This window comes from Suillus fuscotomentosus (genome assembly GCF_016647785.1).
Source record: "Suillus fuscotomentosus strain FC203 chromosome Unknown F5891scaffold_56, whole genome shotgun sequence".
Classification (NCBI taxonomy): Eukaryota; Fungi; Basidiomycota; class Agaricomycetes; order Boletales; family Suillaceae; genus Suillus; species Suillus fuscotomentosus.
The window spans coordinates 155924-176712 of record NW_024539568.1 but is presented as its reverse complement, the minus strand read 5'-3'; the positions used below and the strand labels follow the sequence as shown (position 1 = coordinate 176712).

The 20789-nt window shown below is 48.7% G+C and overlaps 3 protein-coding genes across 3 annotated transcripts; 1 reads left to right on the top strand and 2 right to left on the bottom strand.

The window, feature by feature from the left end:
* Positions 1-10711: 10711 nt before the first annotated feature.
* F5891DRAFT_983535 (uncharacterized protein) lies at positions 10712-13586 on the top strand (the record flags this gene model as incomplete). Its single annotated transcript, XM_041377334.1, has 10 exons — positions 10712-10839; positions 10870-10933; positions 11253-11288; positions 11346-11776; positions 11882-12044; positions 12094-12722; positions 13118-13162; positions 13235-13336; positions 13378-13391; positions 13456-13586. The coding sequence occupies 10 exons, from the start codon at positions 10712-10714 to the stop codon at positions 13584-13586; spliced, it is 1743 nt and encodes a 580-aa protein (XP_041221929.1).
* Positions 13587-15099: 1513 nt separating this feature from the next.
* F5891DRAFT_1054440 (uncharacterized protein) lies at positions 15100-16284 on the bottom strand. Its single transcript, XM_041362620.1, has 4 exons — positions 15911-16284; positions 15774-15848; positions 15644-15700; positions 15100-15586 (listed from the first exon to the last, which is right to left on the bottom strand). Exons 1-4 carry the CDS (start codon positions 16076-16078, stop codon positions 15566-15568), a joined length of 321 nt encoding a protein of 106 aa, XP_041221928.1. The 5' UTR covers positions 16079-16284; the 3' UTR covers positions 15100-15565.
* Positions 16285-18018: 1734 nt separating this feature from the next.
* Positions 18019-20607, bottom strand: F5891DRAFT_1165671 (uncharacterized protein; the record flags this gene model as incomplete). Its single annotated transcript, XM_041365398.1, has 10 exons — positions 18019-18160; positions 18240-18267; positions 18327-18449; positions 18507-18600; positions 18662-18771; positions 18832-18917; positions 18974-19705; positions 19758-19903; positions 19953-20344; positions 20400-20607. The coding sequence occupies 10 exons, from the start codon at positions 20605-20607 to the stop codon at positions 18019-18021; spliced, it is 2061 nt and encodes a 686-aa protein (XP_041221927.1).
* Positions 20608-20789: the final 182 nt, after the last annotated feature.

Genomic DNA, 20789 nt, shown 5'->3' with positions numbered 1-20789 from the left:
AAGCTCTCGCTGCCGCGGACAAAGCCACATGGGCTGTATTTGTAGCAGCTTTCGAGAAGCGCTGGCCACCAGTCACGATAGCGGAGAAAACGAAGGCAGAATACGAGAAAGAACTGCTAGAACACGTGCTAGCAAGCGGAGAGGTAGGAAAAAAGACAATGCTTTACGACAGAGAGTGTTGGACGCATGTAGCCTGGGCAGCAAAAGCATTACAACTCGCAACGGACGCAGGCATCGACCAGAGCACATCCATGATCTGGCAAGTGCGTAGCAAATTGCCAGATATTGTGAAGGACCTGCTCAAGGACGAAGAGTACAAGAAGTGGGAGGAATTCACGAAAGCAGTGACGGAGCTGAAAGGAGGCAGGCTCGTAGAGAAACAGGAACAACACCTCAAACAGTCTCAAGAACTCAGAGCGTTGCGCGCAGACTTAGCCCGAATGCAGATACGGACGCCAACACAGAACCCAGTTACGTCCCTGCAGAGTCAACTCAACAAGATGACACTTAGCCCGTCAGCATCACTTCCTACTACATCTCTGAACAGCAACACGTACGCTCGAGTGCCAGCGACACGCAATAACCAGACTTCACAAGCCACGTACAGTCGCCAACCAGCCACAGCACAACAACCCTTCATGATAACGGAAGAACTGAAAGCCGCAGTCAGACAGTTGATCCAAGGAATGCCGCATCATCCAGACAACGCAACAGGACAAGCCGCGTACGCAGCACAGCTCTTGCAGTGGAACATGAGATGGGGAGAGAACACACGAGTCACACAAGAAACGGGGTACCCATTAAAGCCGGGCACAGCGGCTATCGCATCCAGCGAGTGCTTCGCTTGCGGAACTCACGGGCATAATGGACGAAACTGCCCGCTGCCGCCAGACCATGCAGAACGACTAACACGCAAAGAATCAGCGTGGAGAGCGATCACGAGCAAAGTACTAGGCGCGTACAACAGAGCAACAGCAACACCGATATCGTTAGTCATGAGCGGTGAATACGAAAAGACGCAAGCGTGGATTGAAGAAATTGAAGAGCAGCAGGGAAAAGCGGACGGGTCGGCGTAGAACGGAGCAGTACGTCGACCCGGAACACAGAACACACCCAAGCTGGAGTAGAGGTCCTCGCATGCGAAAAGGCAACGTGCGAGGACAATAACAGGACCGCTAGCCCCAGAATCTCAGCTGAACATGTAGCTAGGAATTCCGCATGTACCACCGAATCTCACGACATAATCGAGATCATTGATCTGTATTCGGTCGGACACCCGCACATCACAAGGAAGCAGCTAGAGAATGGGGAAGCAACTCCATTTATTCATCGGATAGAGTTAGAAGGTCCAAAAGGAGAGTTGGTCAGAGTTAGAGCGCTGTTTGACGACGGCGCCATGGTCAGTGCAATGTGCACATCAGTCTTCGAGAAGATCAAACATAGACTGCATAATTGGAGCGAATCGCAGAGACGACTAAGGATGGCAAACGGAAACATCGTTAGAGCAGTCGCAAAATGGACAGGAACAGTACGAATCGAAGGCGCGAAAGCGCAGAGCACGTTCGAAGTCTTCGACAGCGGAGGAAGTTGGGGCTTTTTATTCGGAAAACCTATGCTTCAAGCATTCGCAGCGGTTCACGAATATACATCAGACACTATCAGAGTAAAGGATCAAACACAGACGGTTTCACTCAACAACCAGATAGCGGATGAACGGATGTTGCTGAGAGGAAAGGAAGTCAATCTGACGCTAGACGAGAAACAGCAAAGAATAGCAGTCAAGCAGAGGAATGAGAGAGTCCCAGAAAACAATACGAAGCCGTCGGACATCCCTATGGGCCAGTGGAGACCTACAGGATTAAGGGTCAGACGAGAAGAGAAGAGCATGAAGCAGGAGAAGACAGTGGGGAGCGAGAAGCTCCCCCCAAGGGAAGTCATGACAGCCTCATTATCATCACGACGAGCGCACATGGACACAAATACCTCGACATTGCACGAAACAGGCATCAATGTACTGATCCCACAAGGAGAACCGAACGAAGAAGAAGAGCAACTATTAGGAGAAATCCTGGAGTTAGAACCAGCAAGGAACGACGCATCGATATACACACGTCGAACAAACCCCTTCAACGCAGCAAGAGTTAAAGAAATCCTACGACAAGTTAGATTTGGAGAAGACTTAACAGCGGAAGAGAGAGAAGAGTTGGAGCAGTTTGTCAAGGAGAATGCGGATAGTTTCGCATTGACGTTGAAAGAGGTAATTCCAATCCCAGGAGCGATACTGAACTTGAACGTACCAGATAATGCAACATTTAACTTACGAATGCACCAACGCCCGTTGACACCAGAACAGTCAAAGTTTTACAACGAGCGAGCGAATGACATGCTGGCCGCGGGGATCATCGAGCGAGCACCTCCGGAGTTGATTCAATGCACGGCGACCACGGTTATTGCACAAAGAGCGCACGAAACGGGCGGTCTACCATGGGACGAACTAAAACAACGAATCAATGATCAGCACCGAGCGGAGGGACTACAACCAGCATATGAATTACCCCCAAGGGAAGTACCCATACCAACGGACAATGGAACAGCAGGACAAGAGCCGAAAAAATGGAGGATTTGCCAGAATTTTGCACAACTAAATAAGGTAACGGAAGTTGTGTCAATGCCGCAGGGCGACATACTATCAAAACAACAAAGGCTAAGTGGTCAGCGTTATATATCAATTTTTGATTTCGCAGCAGGATACTACGCAATAGAAGTACCAGAAAGATGGCGCCCGTACCTAGCATTTTACATCGAAGGACGAGGATACTTCTGGTATCGAAGGATGCCGATGGGAATCACGGGAGCGCCGACAGCATTCTGCGACGCATTAGCTGAGAGATTGCACGACCTTTTAATAACGCACTACATGGAGTTATTTATGGACGACGGAGGATGCGCAGCAAGTACGTTTCGAGAAATGATGAACAAACTAACGGTTTTATTTCAGCGCTTTCGAGAATGCAAATTTTCGATAGCACCAAGCAAGACGAAGTTATGTATGACGGAGACAGAGTTCGCAGGAGGGACTATAGGGAGAGACGGAGTCAAACCGGACTTAACGAAACTGACAGCAATTGTAGATTGGCAGCGACCTCAAGACGCACAAAATTTAGCATCGTTCTTAGGCCTTACAGGATTCTATCGCACGTTGATCAACGCATACGCAAAACGAGAAGGACCATTACGGAATTTATTACTCAAAGTACCGGTAGACCATACCATGTCCAAAGCAGCGTATCGAAGAGCTATGAGTAGCTTCAAGCTAAGTACTATTTGGACGCAGGAGCATACTAAAGCGTTTTTAGATCTAAAAACAGCAATCACGTCAAGACCAGTACTCCAAGCGCCGAGATACGACGGATCGCACTTCGTAATAACATCAGACGGATGCATAGAAGGTTTCGCAGCAGTCCTATCGCAGAGAGTCAAGACGCAAACAACAACGGGAAAATGGGTGGAACGCTTACACCCGTTAGGTTTCGCATCGAAGCGAACATCGACAACAGAAAAGAAGTATAAATCATACTTACTGGAGTTTGCAGCGCTCAAGTTCGGACTGGATAAATTCTCGAGCATAATCTGGGGATTCCCAGTAGAAATCGAAACGGACTGTAGCGCGATGAAAGACACCTTACTCAACCCGCACCTAAACGTAGCACACGCAAGATGGAGAGAAGGCATATTAGCATACCACATAGTGGACATAAGGCACGTACCAGGAAGATTGAATGTTGTAGCTGACGGTATTAGTCGAAGATGGGAGAATACACCTGCGATGCAGGGAGATGGAAGCGAATGGACGGTAAGTGAGGATTGGGAAGCGAGAATAGGTCTAGTCAACGACATCATGAACGTCACGACCGTGAACGCAGCAGCGGAAGCTCTATGCGCAAGATTCGAGAAGGAACCAGTATTCAAAGAGGTCATAGAAGCGCTATGTAATTTGGATCAGTCCACGGAAATCAGAGAGAAACGGCGAGCACGTCACAGAGCAGAACAGTACATCATCGAAGATGGAAGACTCTGGAAGCTGCGAGGCGGTACACCGACAAGAGCAAGAGCAAAGGTAGAGTGCGTTACAAGAGAAGAAGCTAAAACGTTAGCAGCACAGGAACACACAAAAGGAGGCCATTGGGGACGAGACGCGATCAAGATGGCCCTGCTAGACCGGATATGCAGCCCAAAGCTAGACACGTCAATCCTAGACGCTATCAAAGACTGCGCTAAGTGCAAAAATTTCGGTCCTACACACATACACTCACTGCTCGAACCGATAACCAGACGACATCCGTTCGAACTGCTAGTAGGAGATTATTTAACATTGCCAAAGGGAAAGAACGGATACACCACGTTAGGCGTTTACCTCGACACCTTCTCACAGCACACATGGGTCTTCAAACAGAAAACGTCAGGCAGCGCAAAGACGACGATCGAAAGCCTCAATAACATCTTCAACGCATTCACGACGTCGGAAACGTTCATGGCGGACGGAGGCAAGCATTTCAACAACGAAGCAGTGAGAACATTCTGCGAAGCAAGAAAATGCAAGCTACACACCGTCGCGGCGTACTCGCCGTGGATCAATGGCCTAGTAGAAGGGACAAATAAGCTTCTGCTCCACGTACTGAAACGATTATGCGCACCGGAGATTGGAGAGGATCAAAGTCAAGAAGCGTCATGGGACGCATTGCCTTATTCATGGCCAGAGCATTTAGATGATGCCGTCCATGCTCTAAATCATCGATTGTTACCAGCGCTGAAATTTTCTCCCAAGGAACTCCTCCTCGGATTAGTAATCAACACGCCAAAGACAAACATAGAAGAGAGCGCATCGTCAATACGCACATCGGACACGTTGATGCAGATCGCGTATGTCGAGCAGCAAAGGCTAGATGGCTATGATGAAGTAGTGAGACATGCAATCAAGAGGAAGGCAGCATTTGACAAGAAACTACTACAGCGAGCACCGGGTGAGGTTATATTCAAAACTGGTCAATTGGTTCAAGTTTATCGCAGTGACCTAGATTATACGTTCAAAGCAGAACGAAAACTCGTACCAAAATGGTCGGTTCCACGCCGAATAAAGGAGAGACTCGTGAATTCGTACAAGATCGAGACGCTCAAAGGAATCCCACTTCAAGGAGAATTTAGCGCAAGGAGGCTGAGAGCTTTCTCGCCGAGAGAAGGAACAAAGCTAGCAAAAGAGCAAGAAGAACACGAACAGAAAATCAGAGAAAAAGAGGAAATCGAAGATTCGGAGAGAGTAGCAGAACGAAGAGGAAAGCAGAACGAAGATATAGAGAACGAAGCAGAAGAACAGAACAAGAGCGGAGAAGAAAATAACGAGGATGACGAAGAAGATGACGAAGAGGATGACGAAGAGGAGACAGAAGAATAGAAGAATAGTTGACAGAAGGCGTCGAGGGCGGCGCCGGTTGTTTTTAGGGGGGCGCATGGACCAGGGGTCCCAAGGCATAGACTAGAGGCAGTCCATCAGCGAGCATTCAGAGCCTAGAGGCAGTCCCTCGGCGATCTCCATAGCTTAGTCAGCCACTGACATAGGCAGTCGGCGTTGTTCATAGTGTAGCATCGCAACACACACCCACTCCAGAGCTTGTCTCTCTCGCACTAGCCCTAGTCCACCGTCGCATCCTCCAACTCCTTCATGATTGCAGGGGACTCTTTGTGGTTAGGAGAGCGATCGTCGAGATATAAAGACCAATCCTTCCGATAAAAGATAACAACTTTCGGAGCGACGAATTCTTGAAAGGTCCATCCCCGCTCGTTCCAAACACTCTTCGCCAGTGCACCGAGCTGGGATGAAGGAGGAACGTCGCATAGGTAGACGATGGTGAGTGCTGAATGGCGGTACCAGACGAACATGGAGTTGACCGATTCTTGAAGCTCGGTGTTGCTCCTCTTGTCGATGCAACATGTATCCATCCACGCCCAACGATACCCAGCATCACGAGCGACTTGGCAGAACGACTGCAGTTTCGCGATGCCGCCAATTCCCTTCAACTCGCGCACATCTTTACCTCGGATGTCGTGCAGCAGCGCCTCCTTCTCTTCCCACCTGTGTGATAGCATGACGCGACGGAAGTACATTGCCACCCCTTCCTTAATGCGGTTCATCTCGAGATCTGAATGTTTCGTTGTGAATGACAAAAGTTCCTTGTACTTTGCACTCATTTTGAAGGCGTTTATTTGTGCCGTTCGATCGCACAAAAGACCCGTGGAGGTATTAAGTAGACGCAGCGGAGCATATTCGAGTTCAATCCACACAGCTCTTTGAATAGCATCTTCTGCTTCGGATGGATGTACATACTGCTGACGCAGGTCTGCAGAACGAGATAGGCGTTTCGAGATTATGCGAGAGTGTCCCAAGGCTTACCTCGCATCCGCGCTTCGGGAGAATCGTCCAACTTCGACAACATGATTTTGAAGGCTTCGATGGCTCGATCGTAACGTTGTGCGCCACGCAGCGCTGCATGTGTCAACTGGTATCCAACGTGAGACGAAGGATTGAGTTCGGTCACCTACGCATTGCCGAAGTCAACATGGGCTACGAAAACATAGATGTCATCGCACCTTTTGTGCGTCGAGAAGCGCATCCTCCCATAGCATTTTCCCCAACTTTGCAATACTACGATTTGCAAAGACAGCATCAGACGCAGAATTCAGTTCGATCACTGCCGAGTAAGAGGCAATAGCTCTGTCATAGTCGCTTGCAGCGAGGGCAGCATCTCCGCGGGTAAGAAAGGGAACGCTGCATTCTCGTTTGAAAACTGAGTGAAATGTGGGTGAGCATCTATAACCTGGAGTGACATCACTGAAGACTTGCCATTGGACCATTCAACGCAGCTGGCCTTCGTTGCCTCATCGATGTTGTCCATCATGTATCTGTATGATTTGACAGCATCTTGAAGTTTGCCTGCCCGAAGGAGTGCATGACAGCGTTTCTGGTGTGCAATGAGCCACAATGATTTGAGATTCCAGCCGAAGAGCTGGACAAGGGATTCAGTTACAAAAAGGATTTCGGATGTGTATTCGCGTACCACCACCAAGTCCTCGTACATTAAATGAATGGGCGAGCTCGATGAGAGAGCGCTTGAGTCGAGAACTGCGATAAAATAGTCAGCGGCTTCTTCGTAACGTGCGCCATCGAAGGCCTTGATTCCGAGTTGAACACGCAGATATGCCTGATGTGCAAGTTGCAAAATTAGTGTTAATGATCAAGTGCGGATGCTACTGACGTGCACGACACAACACCCAAGAATATCGGCATTCGGACAGCCAGAAAAAAGTTCTTTGAGGAGCAGGTTTGCCTCGTCCTGTTGATCCGCATTGAAAAGGGCGATCACCTGCAATACGCAATGAAGCAGAGAGTATGTGAGGCAAATGTAACACACCTTGATCAAGAGCAGGAAATGGAGGATTTGTGGATCTTGGTCAGTGTACATTGATGCAACATCAAATGCTGCCCTTGCATCCAGGATGCGGCCTTTTCCGCAGAGGGCAATGCCCTTGGAAATGTACCCTGTCAATGAGGGCTGAATGCTGATGGACTATGTCGCCGTCGAGTTAGCCTTTGTAAGTGGGCCATCATCAGTGAGTATCACTCACTTTGATAGCATCCTGAATGGCGTAATCCCAGTCGTTTTGTCGGGCCAACACAAATGAGCGGTGGGCGTAGGAAGTGTGATTGTTGTCATCGTTGATATCTTGCGTGAGTAGTGCATCGGCAATAGACAGATGCCCATCTATGCATGCACCACGAGCTCTCGTGATGGCTAGGATCTGCACAAAACATGCTCGAACTGTGTGGTATATGAGTCAAAGACGGAAACATGCCTTCGGATGAGGTACTGCCCACTCCGAGATCATATAATCTTCACCTCCGCTGAGGATGTGATTGCCGTCCACGGAGAAAGTAACGCATAACGGCGTAAATGTGCGCTCGAACACGGCAATGGTTTGTCGGTCTGAGAGCCGCCAGAGATGGACATAATTGCCATAAGATGTGGATGCGACGAGTGTGCCAGTAGGATGAACGGCAATGGCATTGATATTGTTCCCGTAGCCCTGTCCAAGGATCGCCGACCTGCTTCCAGGTTGTTGTATCCCATTCGCGTATAGTGGGATCGACGGTAGTGCCACCTGTGAGAAGGCGAGTGCCATCGGGCGTCCATGCGAGTGACCAAGTGTATATTTGAGCCCTAAAGGATGCGACGCGTTCCCTCGTGCCTGGATTATAAATTTGAATAGTCTTGTTTGTCGCTATGGCAAGAAGTTTTCCAGAGGGTGAATATCGTGCGCAAGTGACATGACTACCACAGTCAATTGGGTCTCCTTGTTGCTCCCAATTTTTGGTGTTCCACAAGTTCATCATTCTGTCGTCGTATCCACTAGTGGCTAGAACTGTCCCATCGGGAGAAAATTCCAGCGAGTAGATAGATTTGGAGTGGGCCGTGATTCTTCGAGCGAATTCGCCAGTTTCTCCGTGCCACAGGATGACCTCTCCGTCCATATCACCGCTTGCTATTAATTGCCCATCTCGTGATACTGCCAATCTTAACACCACATTGCGATGCCCCTCCATCTTCTTCAACACAAAACCTGTATTTAAGTCCCACAGGCGAACCGTCTTGTCCCATGAGCCCGTAACCATCCGTCGTTTATCAGGCAAGACTGCGACTGCCATTATGCCTTCTTTATGACCTTTGAACTCTCGCAGAGGTGTAGTGATTGGAGTGAGCTCCATTATTTTACTGGAGGTCGATGGCGCTGGGTGCAGTCGAAGTGGATTTCTGAAGGATTATCGGCGTCTTTCGGCAAAGGTGTGTGTGTATTGTACGTTTTATGTGTCAATCTGTCTCATTTCTATAGACGCCCAGGACACAAGGCTGTTCGCTTCCACCCCTTCATCACCGTTACGGCAAGAATGCATCCTATCATCATACCCGCCGACGGATACCTCCCAGCGTCTCAGTTCATACATGCATCCGACTCTTGTTTCCACAGCTATCTGATGATCTTGCATGATCTTGCATCCGAGCAGCTACTCAAGCCCATCACCGTGTCACTGCTTCGAACACATGCATATGGCTTACTGCAATGTCACCTCTTTATCCTGCATCCTCCAAAGGCCCACTTGCACTTGATTCAGATGCAGCCGAAGTTCTCCCTTTTGGCATCTCAAACTCGTCACCAATTCTGTCACAGAGGAGTGCTTTGCTTCCACCACTCTGCTCATTATCGATCTCTACTTGAGTTTCCCATACTTCGGGCCCAACTGGTTTCAGTTATCTCATTCGCCATTCCCCTTCCAAATTCATCATTGGAATACTCCACGACACAAGTAACAGTACAAAAAGGTCGCTAGTTTCGGCGGATCCTCACCACCCATGCTACTGAGCACTGCGTCCAAAGTATTATCATCGTGAGGTTTGGGAATGTCATCTACCATGGAATCCATAGTCCCTATATCTGGATCGCCGAGAGACCAAGCGAGGTTCACTTAACCAAAGCTCTCATCCCGATTATCATGTGCCAGGTGCTGCGTTGATCGGTTCGTGATTATTTTCAAATGTCATGCAATATCTCCTTCGTGAATAAAAATTAGTACATGATGATGATGATGAAACAAACGGCTTATCTGGCTGTAAAGCGACAGGGCCTTCCCCAAACCGCTACCTCATCTCTGTTGGCCGTGTCTGCCGCAGACGTGACAGGGGTGTTACATTGCAAGGTGCTATATCCATTCGAGACCGACTCGGCACGCCTGGTGATCGACTGCATCTGGTGACCTACGCAGTGTCAGCGTTACAAATCCATGTATTCAAAGTATTGGGTTTGGATTTATCAGTGACGAAACCATGTATTCAAAGTATTGGGTTTGGATTTATCAGTGACGAAACCTTCGAGCTATATTATGTCCACGAGTCGAGCCACCCCATATCCTCCATTTTTCCCAGGACATGCAACCAGTCGGCAGCGGAAAAAGCACTACCTTCAATTTCACTTTCGATGGTAGAACAACGCCGTGTCTGATGACCGAATCTATCTCATCGACACTCGTGTCCCGTACCCGTCGACTATTCATTCATTCCTCGTACAAAGAGGTCTACTCCCTTGCATGACTTTCTTGCTTTTAACCCCCTCGCTCTTTGGTTCTCGTGGTACGACTATTTTTCAAAACTTGCCGATTTGTCACAAGTTGTTATGTACTGCATAGAAGGCTCGTGCTCGTTGTGAACAGTATCAACTCAAGTGTTCGATTAATACCATGCTTGTTTTGCATGAGTAATGATCTACTCATTCAAGGCAGCTCCGGCATCGAGACCACGGAATGTTTCCACCCCTTCAAAGCCTTCAACGAGGCCAGGCCCATACTCCTGTAAACTCGAACGAACAAGGTGCAGACTCCGAGACAAGGTCGATCATCACCAACCACCCTCTTGATCATCAGATATACTACAACTGGTATTATCCATACATCTCTATGATGGACGAGTATAAAAGATGCGTACACGAGATAAACGCGCAGCCGAGTGCATGCGGCGCGTACAGTACATCAATGACCGACACCGGGTGCCATTATCACAAGCTTGTGACAACGTAAGGCGCAGTAAGGAGCGTGTGTGTCGGTACAGGAGCCATGTTATCGCGGTCACGTGAACCTCAGCTTAGTCCATTTGTTCTAGTACATCCGGATAGTAACTTCAAGCTTCAAGTTGCCAACTCACACTACATCGAGTTTGGCACAATGCCACAGCAGCTACCTCAGTAGGTGATTATCGACACTTTGCTGTGTAGAACTCAGCATGGTCCTACAATGAGAGTCGGGTCTGCATTGAAAGCGGACGCCAAACGCGGTGCGGTAAGCTCTGCGTTAATGCCATGCGGGTATTGTGGATATCATTGGCGTACTAACATCGTCTGATTTTCTTTCGTGTCCATGCTTTCTTTGTCCTCACCAGAGGCATGTTACTAAATTTCGATCATAAATGGTCCGGACCTTGAAGCTTCCAACACAGTACTAGTCTGAATCCTAACTTGCTGTAGCGGGCATGACTCGGTCTCTTCGGTGAGACTCTTGGTCTTGCTTCATCCATTGTACAGTTAGCTTGCCACCCGTAATGCATTGCACATCGAGCTTGGATAACTTGGTCGACGATATTGTCATACGAATCTTCCAGACCTTGTCTGTGCGAGAAATATTGACGCTGAGACGGGTAAGTCCACTATACTTGTTTTCACATGCGAACTCGCGCACATTCCACCTTTCTCAGACCTCCAAACGATATTATTTCCTGTCTAGATTTCGCAGTGTTTGGTACGCGGCGTTCTGCACTGAAGTATTGGCCCGCCACCTTCCGCCCCCTGGCCCTTCGTGCTCCATCCGTGCTCTGAATTCTGCAGATCTGGAGCATCGCACATTATTGGCTCTTTCCCTCGAGAAACGTTGGTCACGATCCACGCCCAATGTTATTGCCTCGAGCAAGCAACGAGAGACCGTAGACCAGATCCTGCTTATCCCTGGTGGAACGCAGATATTGACCGTCCATGGAAATAAAGTGATATATTGGCTCGTCTCTGGGCAGACAGGGGCCACATACAAGCTTCAAAAGGTCGAAGAGTGGTTGTCGCCGAGTGATGATGCTTGTATAGTCGTGAAGGACACCGAGGGCCAGGGAATCATTGCCATCGGTTGCAGAGACCAGTGAGTCCCTCGTCTTTCCGCCACAAAAGCGAAGGGGTCGCTGACAGTGGATAGACCAAATAAGCATGCCACTATCTTCTCTCTCGCATCGAAGCCTGCCCTCAGCAAGCTCTGTGACTACTCCCTCGTCCCTGGCATTATCGCAGGGATATCGCGGCACCTCCTTTTTTTAGATACGACGTCAGAGCAGGACGGTGGCGGTCTTGAGCTCCTGGATTGGCATGCTCAAACAGAAGGTACTGCCCTGCTCCCGTGTATACCCGATCTGGTAAGCCAAGTGCGACTGTAAATAACAGACCCGTGTGATTTTGTCGTAGTTTGGTCCATTTCTAGGCTTCGTTCATTTCTCCGACCATATACTTGTATCATGGGAGACATGCATTAGTGTATTCCCGGTGCCTGAAATACCAGCCCGGGGACGGATGGTGGTTGCCCATACCAAGGTATTCATATTTTCTGAGCCCATTAGCTCGCCTGTCGCCTTCACAACTTGTGTCCCTCGAGGTTGGACCGGCATAGATGCCCCGGCGTACCCACCATCCCACGAGATGCCTTCCCTCACAATCGTTGCGCGTCCCAAGAGCAAGTTGGGCAGGATTGCTATGTCGATGCTTATTCCGCTAAGCAACGATGACGGTGCAAAGCATTCGTCCAATTTTCCATATCAGCTTCTCCGACTACCTCCATTTGTTCCCGACGTGCCGAGAGATACAGACAGGAACATAGGGGGGCAGGAGTGCACGCAAATATGCATGGGATCGTCTGGGCGCGGGCTGTGCGTCTTTGGGCGGGAGATCCGACTGTGCGAGCCAAGTCTGTTGTATATTCCCCCTCGTGAGATGCAGTTTGGCCCTGCCTTCGAGCCGGGCAAGGCCATATATGAGATCGAACCTGGTGGCGACAGTGTTGGTGGAGACAGGGTAGATTTCGACGAGGGAATGGGACGGTTAGTAGTTGCGAAGGGAAGCGGGGGCTTTGACGTGGTCCAACTACTGTAGCCGATCGTGCAACGTGCAGGATCCCTCGTGATGCTATTGATGTATGAGCTATGCATCGCCACCACAACCTCGAATTTCATACGGAAAACCTAAATTTGGAAGGTCCTCAAGTTTGCGAATAAGGCAAAGGCACTTCAGGAGATGGAGGACCACATTGTTCTATCGAATCTGAGGATGAGAAGAACAGAACTCGCTAAAATTTCTCAGCACAGGAACACACTGCATGCAAAGTTCTCATTTCCAGGAGTGTTCTCACAATGCAGCAAGTTGTGTTGCTGCTTCTCATATGAGATCTAGATATGTCATGTGCATGTAGCGAAACTGTGCCAAAAATGTGACAAAGAGTATTCGGATCATCATCGAGTGACAACGGTGGTACAAAGAACCCGTGAGCGCAGTACGTAGAACCAAGAATTAATTTACAGTCTCGATTTAAATCATGACTACCCGACGGTGGCAGATGCTGTAATATCAAGAGTCATACTAGCACGCATACTACCCTGCAGATGACTTTCCGTGGCGGCTGGAAATATAATTGGAATAAATATTATTACTTGAGGAGGTGTGCCGCCATATCACTCTTAATTCGCGCCATATTTGCAGCATATTTTGTACTTGTGAGCCATTTTCACCCTTTAGTAGTATTTTGACCGCAATAAGCGATCTTCCTTCCATTTTTAGCTACTAACAATCTCTTTCAGCTGCAAAGAGCTCGCAACCTTCTATCTAACTTCTTGTTCCTGCCACTAGCTTCCCCTACGATTAGGAGGTTGACCCTGCATATCAGAAAACCAATATTACGGATATATTGAACCTCATTTGAAACTGTTGCACAGGCCAACTACACGGTTCCCATATTGTCGAGCATACAGAGTCCAGACCACATGCATGCGCCGCGTTATTGTTCACAAGACAATGAGGTTATTCCAACAATAATTCTTGAATCAGCCTGCAGTCGAGTATCGTCGTGTAGAATAAAAAACGCACTCAATTTCGCATGGTTTTAAAAGTCCGAAATACTATTTTTGCCTATGGAAAGCCATCGTGACATGTCTCGATAAAGCCTCCGAGGTAATCTCGCATCGCAAAAACTGCACTAGATTCGAATCGTTCAAGAGCCAAGATCCGTGGCGAAAACGACATGTCGGGATTCGCCGACAAGGCCCTCGAAGCCTTCTGAGATCTGTAACGTATTAAGGAAAGTGCGCAGGCATCGAAATATGTCTCAGGGACAGTGGCAGGAAGGAAATCCATGTTACCTCACAGGGCTGGTGCAAAGCATGTGGGAGTCGATTCAGTGCCCCATAGCCTTATCGTCGACAGTAACCACATGTTATCTGGGAGTCCACACAAACTGGGGGCGAAGTTACGTGTGCTGTGCCACAAAAACAAGATTAAGTTGTGATAGTCTGTCACACACACCGAGAAAGGTTGGAACATACCGAAAGAAATGAGCTATTATTTCTCATGGCCGGAAGAATAATTTTGAAGTTCTGGACTCGCTCAGGCCTGCCGCAATGGCATTCGGCGCCCTTAACCCCGCGTCGAATCATGAGAGGAGCATAGATGATATCTATTGGGCAAGGCAATGACGCTTCTTAGAACGCAAAACGTAAAAGCTAAAGAATACTTACTTTGTCAATCGTCTTCACAGAGCGATTCAGAGAACTGAAAGGTAATAAGGGCATACGGGATACTCCGATGTCTCCCGATCACACTTGAGGATGTCATGCCGATCGAAAAGTGACAATGCCAATCTACGACGTGGAGCACCAGGGGGAGAATTGTGGGGCGCGCAACTCCAAGAGTTCGGTGATCACCAAGCCAATGATAATCAAATGACGCAGTACTCTGGGGCGATAGTCGTACATTGGCTATTACGGCGACCGAGGACTCGGAAACTGTCTCTTAGCTCATCGCCCAGGGATTTCTGTAGAATGCTGACTTGCAGGGAATGCGTCTGGTGAATACGTCTCAGATGACCCATGTTGCAAATTAGAAGCCACTAGAATACCTGAGGCCAATCGATCCAGTGAGCGTCCGATACAATGCACATAAGTTACTCCATGCAACGTTGCAGATCGGCGGAAGCTGATCTAAAAGATGAAACCGTCTGAATCGGGTATCAGAAACCACTATCAAAGTGTTTCAGGAGGCAGGTCTAGCAGGACCTACGAGATTGATAAAGACTTATTCTTGCTGCACGGTGCAGTCGGAAGTGATTCGAATAGCCTATCGCGTAATAGACGGCAGGCCATAAGTTACAGTACTAGTGCTAGTTGCCGTGTCCTCAGTCCCTCTCTTAATTAAGTTTGCACGTGCAAATATTACCCAACAGTGGGTCCAAGTTAACTCAGGCCAGGGTCATCCAAGGCTGTCCAGGACCGTCCCTTGCAACAGCCTGAGGCCTGAGGTTTGAGGGCCTGTTAGCGATGCTCACACACCAATATCAGTTGCCCAACAAACCCAATATCCATAAAATTATGATGACTAGACCCCGTAGCAGAGTAAAAAACCTCCCAGGCTAAGTATAAGTTCGCCACCCGTATTAAAATTCCAATCTTCACCTGAGGCGCTGGGCCGGTGGGACAAAACAAAAGCAACAAAAAAAAAACCACGGGGAATGAAAGAGATGCCCTGGTATGAATATAGGTATGCGATGTGTCTATATGCGATGCAATAACGTGATGAGGATGGACGATGAGAGGGTGTGCCGCTTTATGGTGGTAATGCAAGATCTACGATAGTTCCCAGCAGAGGAAAATATAAAAGGAAAGTCTAGGCTGGCCATTCAGGCCGAGAATTTTGGTTTCTGATTGTTTCCAGAATGAGACGAATGGAGCGGGACTAGTTGGAGACGGGTACTTACAGATTTCCGCATCATCAAGGGCGAAGATGAATTGGGCGAATTTGCGTTTTGGTGAGGCTAGAACGTCCGAAAGAAGAAATGGCGGCGGTCAGCACAGACCCTTCGAAATGGTCAGTCTAGTATCACGTACCGGGTTCATGTAAGTAGGAATGGGTGGAGGATTCTGCGAGTGTGATGCAGCAGTCTTGGACAAGACGTTTTTCAGCTGTAGAAGAAGAAAAACGCGTTCAATGTCGAGTGGCGGGTGGGGAGAAGCGAAGAAAGTACCTTGGCTTCGCTTTCAGCTGCCCGCTGCGCATACATGTTTGGATGTAGTGACACGCTGTCCATGCTTTTGGCTTGAGGTAATGAAGAGAGACCGCATGACAGGCTTGGAAGAGCGACAAGCTTGTCGGCACGAACGCCTTGGGAGTTGGACTGTTGATGTGTTGTCATTGTGAAAGATAAAGCAAGCCGGTACAAGTCTAAGTGAAGTTTCTAATAGAGATGAAGAGTATAAGGACAAAAGGCAAAGCCTTGGAAGAGTCTGAAAGCCCTTTGAATCTGGAGGATGAGGAGAAATATATAATGATTGAGGTTGAACTTATATAAAGTAACGCGTTAAGAGCCGGATTCATTTCCCGCGGGATGCCGCAGTCACACAATTTAGTCACATCAGGGAAGGTCATCGAGGTTACTCTCATAAATTGTTCTCATAGGGATGTGCAGGTACTAGATCTGCTTACGGTGTGGACGACCCTCATTTTCGGACCTATTTCGTGCGCGGACATGGAAGCAACGCGACTGGTACATAAACATCCGTTTACGAACGATAAGCTAACTCTCACCATAAGATTTACTACCATTTTAGTGGCGCTTCGAATGCCTGCAGGCGCATCTTACCCATGTCTCCCGTCAAAAGCTTCGCGTAAATTTTGGGGGTCCTTTCGCAGTTATCTATGTCAGTCAAAGGCTATAGCCTGCACTCACAATTATTCACCGTAGTGATATCTCTTTCTCGATAGAGACTCGTCTTAATTCAGTTCTCCGTGCGCGGTCTCCTAGGAAATGCCCAGATCACTTTCATGTTCTTTTTTCCGTTCCTCATGTCGTTCATTTTCTCAGTGCCACGAATTTCAATCAGGAGATCCGAGCTCAAACAGTGGTCCACAAGTATTAAACCGAACTACATCGTCTTCCCAACACTCATTGATGTGAGTGCAAGAATAACTTTGTAATGTGAAAAAGCCACGCGTCGTTGCATCTTACTTATCGTATAGCAAAGTTTCGCCACTATGCGGCTGGGGCGAACCACACTATTCGCTGTCCCACATTTGCATATGGCCCAATCGGCCAAGTCCGTCTTCATTTTCTTCTTCTGGCCTTGCACAGCGCTCCGTGATTTCCCACCGCGGTGTGCCCTCATTATCACAACAATGCAACGGAGCCGGCCGTCCGGCACAACTTAGACAGTACGACATCTCATCAATGGCGTCATCATAGGGTCAGGTGGAAGCATTATTGTCCTCGATCGTTCCTCTATACTTAATGAACAAGAGGCTAGCCTACCCGACCTACTCACGATCAGGCGAAACTTGGGTCCCCTGATTGCCGCCTATCTGATATCAAAATCACATTGTCACTTGATCTGTCAGCTGAAACGTCTATCAGACGTCTATCTGACAAGTCTCTATCGTGAGTCTCACGATTCCGACGGTATTGCAGGTCCTGCGAGTCCAAAGGAACATACGGATGTCCCCCAGGTGACAAGGTGCGAGATCAACGCGAAAGTTGCGTCACGGCACCGAACGTGGGTGTGAGATCCCGTGTGCTCGACGTCTGCCCTGGTAAAACAAAGGCTGATCCCTTTGCTCCACAGTCAAGACCACTTCTTTGTCACCTTCAAATATCTATCTCTTCAGGGATGTAAAACTCGTGTTTGACTTTACGGCAACCACCACCATCACATGCACGTGAATTGATTTCATCGATGTAACTGGACATCCATCAGATACCGTATTTCCCCCGAGTATGACGAAGCACGCCACGCCGCTCTCACAACGTACATCGTTCATAATGAACAACTTCTTTCCAGCAAATTAAGATCGCGATGTTCATTTCCCTGCCTCCTGAAAAGAACTCTCGCGGTGTGAGATACAAGATACAAAATCCTCGTATCTTAGACCGCGCGTCACATGGAACGCTTCACGGAGTCGGAGCGTCGTATCCTGAGATTCGAGCGTTCACCTCTAACGCACGCACGCGTTGTATCAGCTATCAGTAGGGCATCCTCTATATTCACTTCTCCTCGGAGTATTTTCACCCCATCACCACATTCCGTTGATGACGCTCATGAACGTAATACATAGTTACACATCAATTCAAGCCATTCCAATTTAGTCGACGGCCTGTACACCATCGTATGCTGGCAGGCGCTTACAGGCAGCTGGCCAGTCAATAGTGCCCTGCACCAGGTCCGTGACAACTGTAATTACGTCGTCCATGGGGCCGATGAGCTGGTCTGTTGTATCGCGCTCACTACATGGAGATGGTAAAGTCAGTCAAACGTGTCACAAGAAAGAAGCCGACCGTCGGCCGCGGACCGCCACAGACGTACCGGAGAGTCATCGTCCGGTTCTGGACAGCTGTTTGTGGTCGAATTAGAGTTTGCAGGGTCAGCGGAGCTCATGAAAATAATGCTCACAGGCAAAGTCCAGCGTGACACCAAATGGTGTCCCCAATTCGTCGTTGCGGGCGTAGCGTTTGCCAATCGAGGTATTAGAATCATCTACACGAGAAAAGATACCAGCTTTCCGTAATTTCGTGGCTGGAGCCCGCAGTTAACATTGAGGGTACTTGTACAAAAACAAATGTCTTGACGCACAAACTTCCTGGACGAGGGGACTGAATTCTTCCTTGGCACTTAAAGGGACGATGAGGACTTTCGTGGGAGCGACCACAGGCGGTAGTGACAGGACCTTCGGGCATCCTGAAGTAAGTCCCGGGCCACCTAATCAAATAATTGACCAATATACTCACCCCACGTTCTATATCCTGCTCTCTGCACCAGAAACTATGTTCAAGCAAAGTATAAAGGATGCGACCGAAGCCAAATGAAGGCTCGATGACATTTGGTGTGAATTCGCGAACTGCAAGAAATAGTAAAAGGTTAAATCGGGCGAACCCTATGGCACAAAAGGCAAGCGCACTCGATTGCTTAAACGTCTTGCGTTCGATCGCTAGCAGATCGGGGGTGATGGTGAACTCCTTCCCTTCGGCCGAAATTGTTGCTTGGCTGTACAAAGAGCCCAATTGAATCTATGAAGGTGAGGGATAGAAGTTGATACGGACCCTTGGGCAAGTTGACCCCTCAGCTTGGTAAGCTGGGATTCATCCATTTCGCCGACGACCTTTTGCAGGAGGCCAGCATCGCGCCCGTAAGTCTTGCCAACGACCTTTTTGTTGAACTCTGGTACCTCCCTTTCGGTCACTATCGGCTCCTTTAGCGCTTGTCTGACGACAAGCGGTTGGCCAGTTCTTGCCGAGTGCACTGACAGGTCATACGCAGCCCGATCCGCACAACCAACGCATTCGGTCCACCCTGTCGCATTCTCTATCTCTGCATCCCAACAATCTGTAGCATAGTGTGCCATCTCGTTCCCCATGTGCTGGCGGAACCGCAGGCGTTTTGGGTTGATACCGATCTTAATAAGGAAAAGATGGATGCGGACAAGGAAGTAGCCAAGTGTCTCATTTGCTACAATGCCCTTGTCTACAGCTTCGCCGATAGTCATCTGGGTCACTTGAGTACTGCCACTGACTTGCACATGTCGATCGAGGAGGCTGAGCACGGTATCGCGCACTTCGCGGAATTTTTCGTGGCTCTTATCCTCGGGATCAACAAAGTGTTCGATTTCACCCATGGTGAACTCTCGAACCCGAAGCAAGCCAGCGCGGGGAGAGATTTCGTTTCTGAAGGAACGACCAATTTGAGCGGATGCGAATGGCACACGACCGTTATTGAATTCGAGAAGGCGAGAGAAGTTGAGGAAGTGGCCTTGAGCGGTTTCTGGCCGGAGGTAACTTGGACAACGTGTTTCAAGATCCCTGATACACGGACGGAGAGTGGACTTACCCAGGATGTTGACCTGTGGGACCGATACTGCTAGCAAACATCAGATTGAATTGCTGAGGTTCGCCAACCTCGTTGTCAGTATCAGGGTTACGAATTTCATATCTTCGGCAGAGCTCGCCGAGTTCAGGACCAGAATAGTTATCTAGCTGTTTCCAGAGTTATGAGGAAGCATCACACGAGAGATTAATGACGCACCTGGGCAAGGATACTCTCAAACTCTTTCACAAGCTCATCTGCAAGCTGAACTACAACAGCCTTCGCTTTTTTCTTCCTCTTTTTGTCCTTCTCATCATCTTTCGGTTGAGCAGCCAACCCACGAGCTTCTCGATCGCCAGCAAGACGCGCTTCTAGGACGCTTTTGACGAGGTGATCTGCACGGAGGACATCGCCGGTCTTGGTGTCCTTGACCATCCAGTCTGCAAACCTAGCGACGTGGCCAGATGTCTCAAAGACGGGAGCAGGGGTCATGATAGTAGTATCGAGTTCTAGCATATGATCCTCAATGATGAAATGCTTTCTCCATTCCGCCATGATGTTGGCTTGTAATGACGAGCCTGGTGGACCATAGTCATAGAGGCCAGCAACACCTGTGAAGGTTGTCAATATCACTGTTGGAGATCGCAATAATAACGTGTCGCATACCGCCATAGATTTCAAAAGCTGGTGCATAGAAAAATCTGCGATTCAGCAGAGCATCCAGACGGGATTTGTCGAACGGATGGACTGATCTATTGACGACCGACATATCAGAATGACTGTAGCGCCTCGTTGATATAAACAGATGAAAGTTTCGAGGAGTTCGAAGATATGTGCAGGTTGTAGTGGAGAAACCAATTGATCTGACTCGCATGCCGCTGGTCACGTTGATCGCCGAGTCAGATAATCTCCTGCCAGATCAGTCTCTTCTTCTCCGCCAATCACCTGTGTCCTATGATAGCTGTCACTGGTCCAATGAAATATTTAACGCCTTAAGTTGGAAACGTTATGTAACGGGCTGACTCGGAGCGCTGCGTCAATTTACTCTTGAGGTTG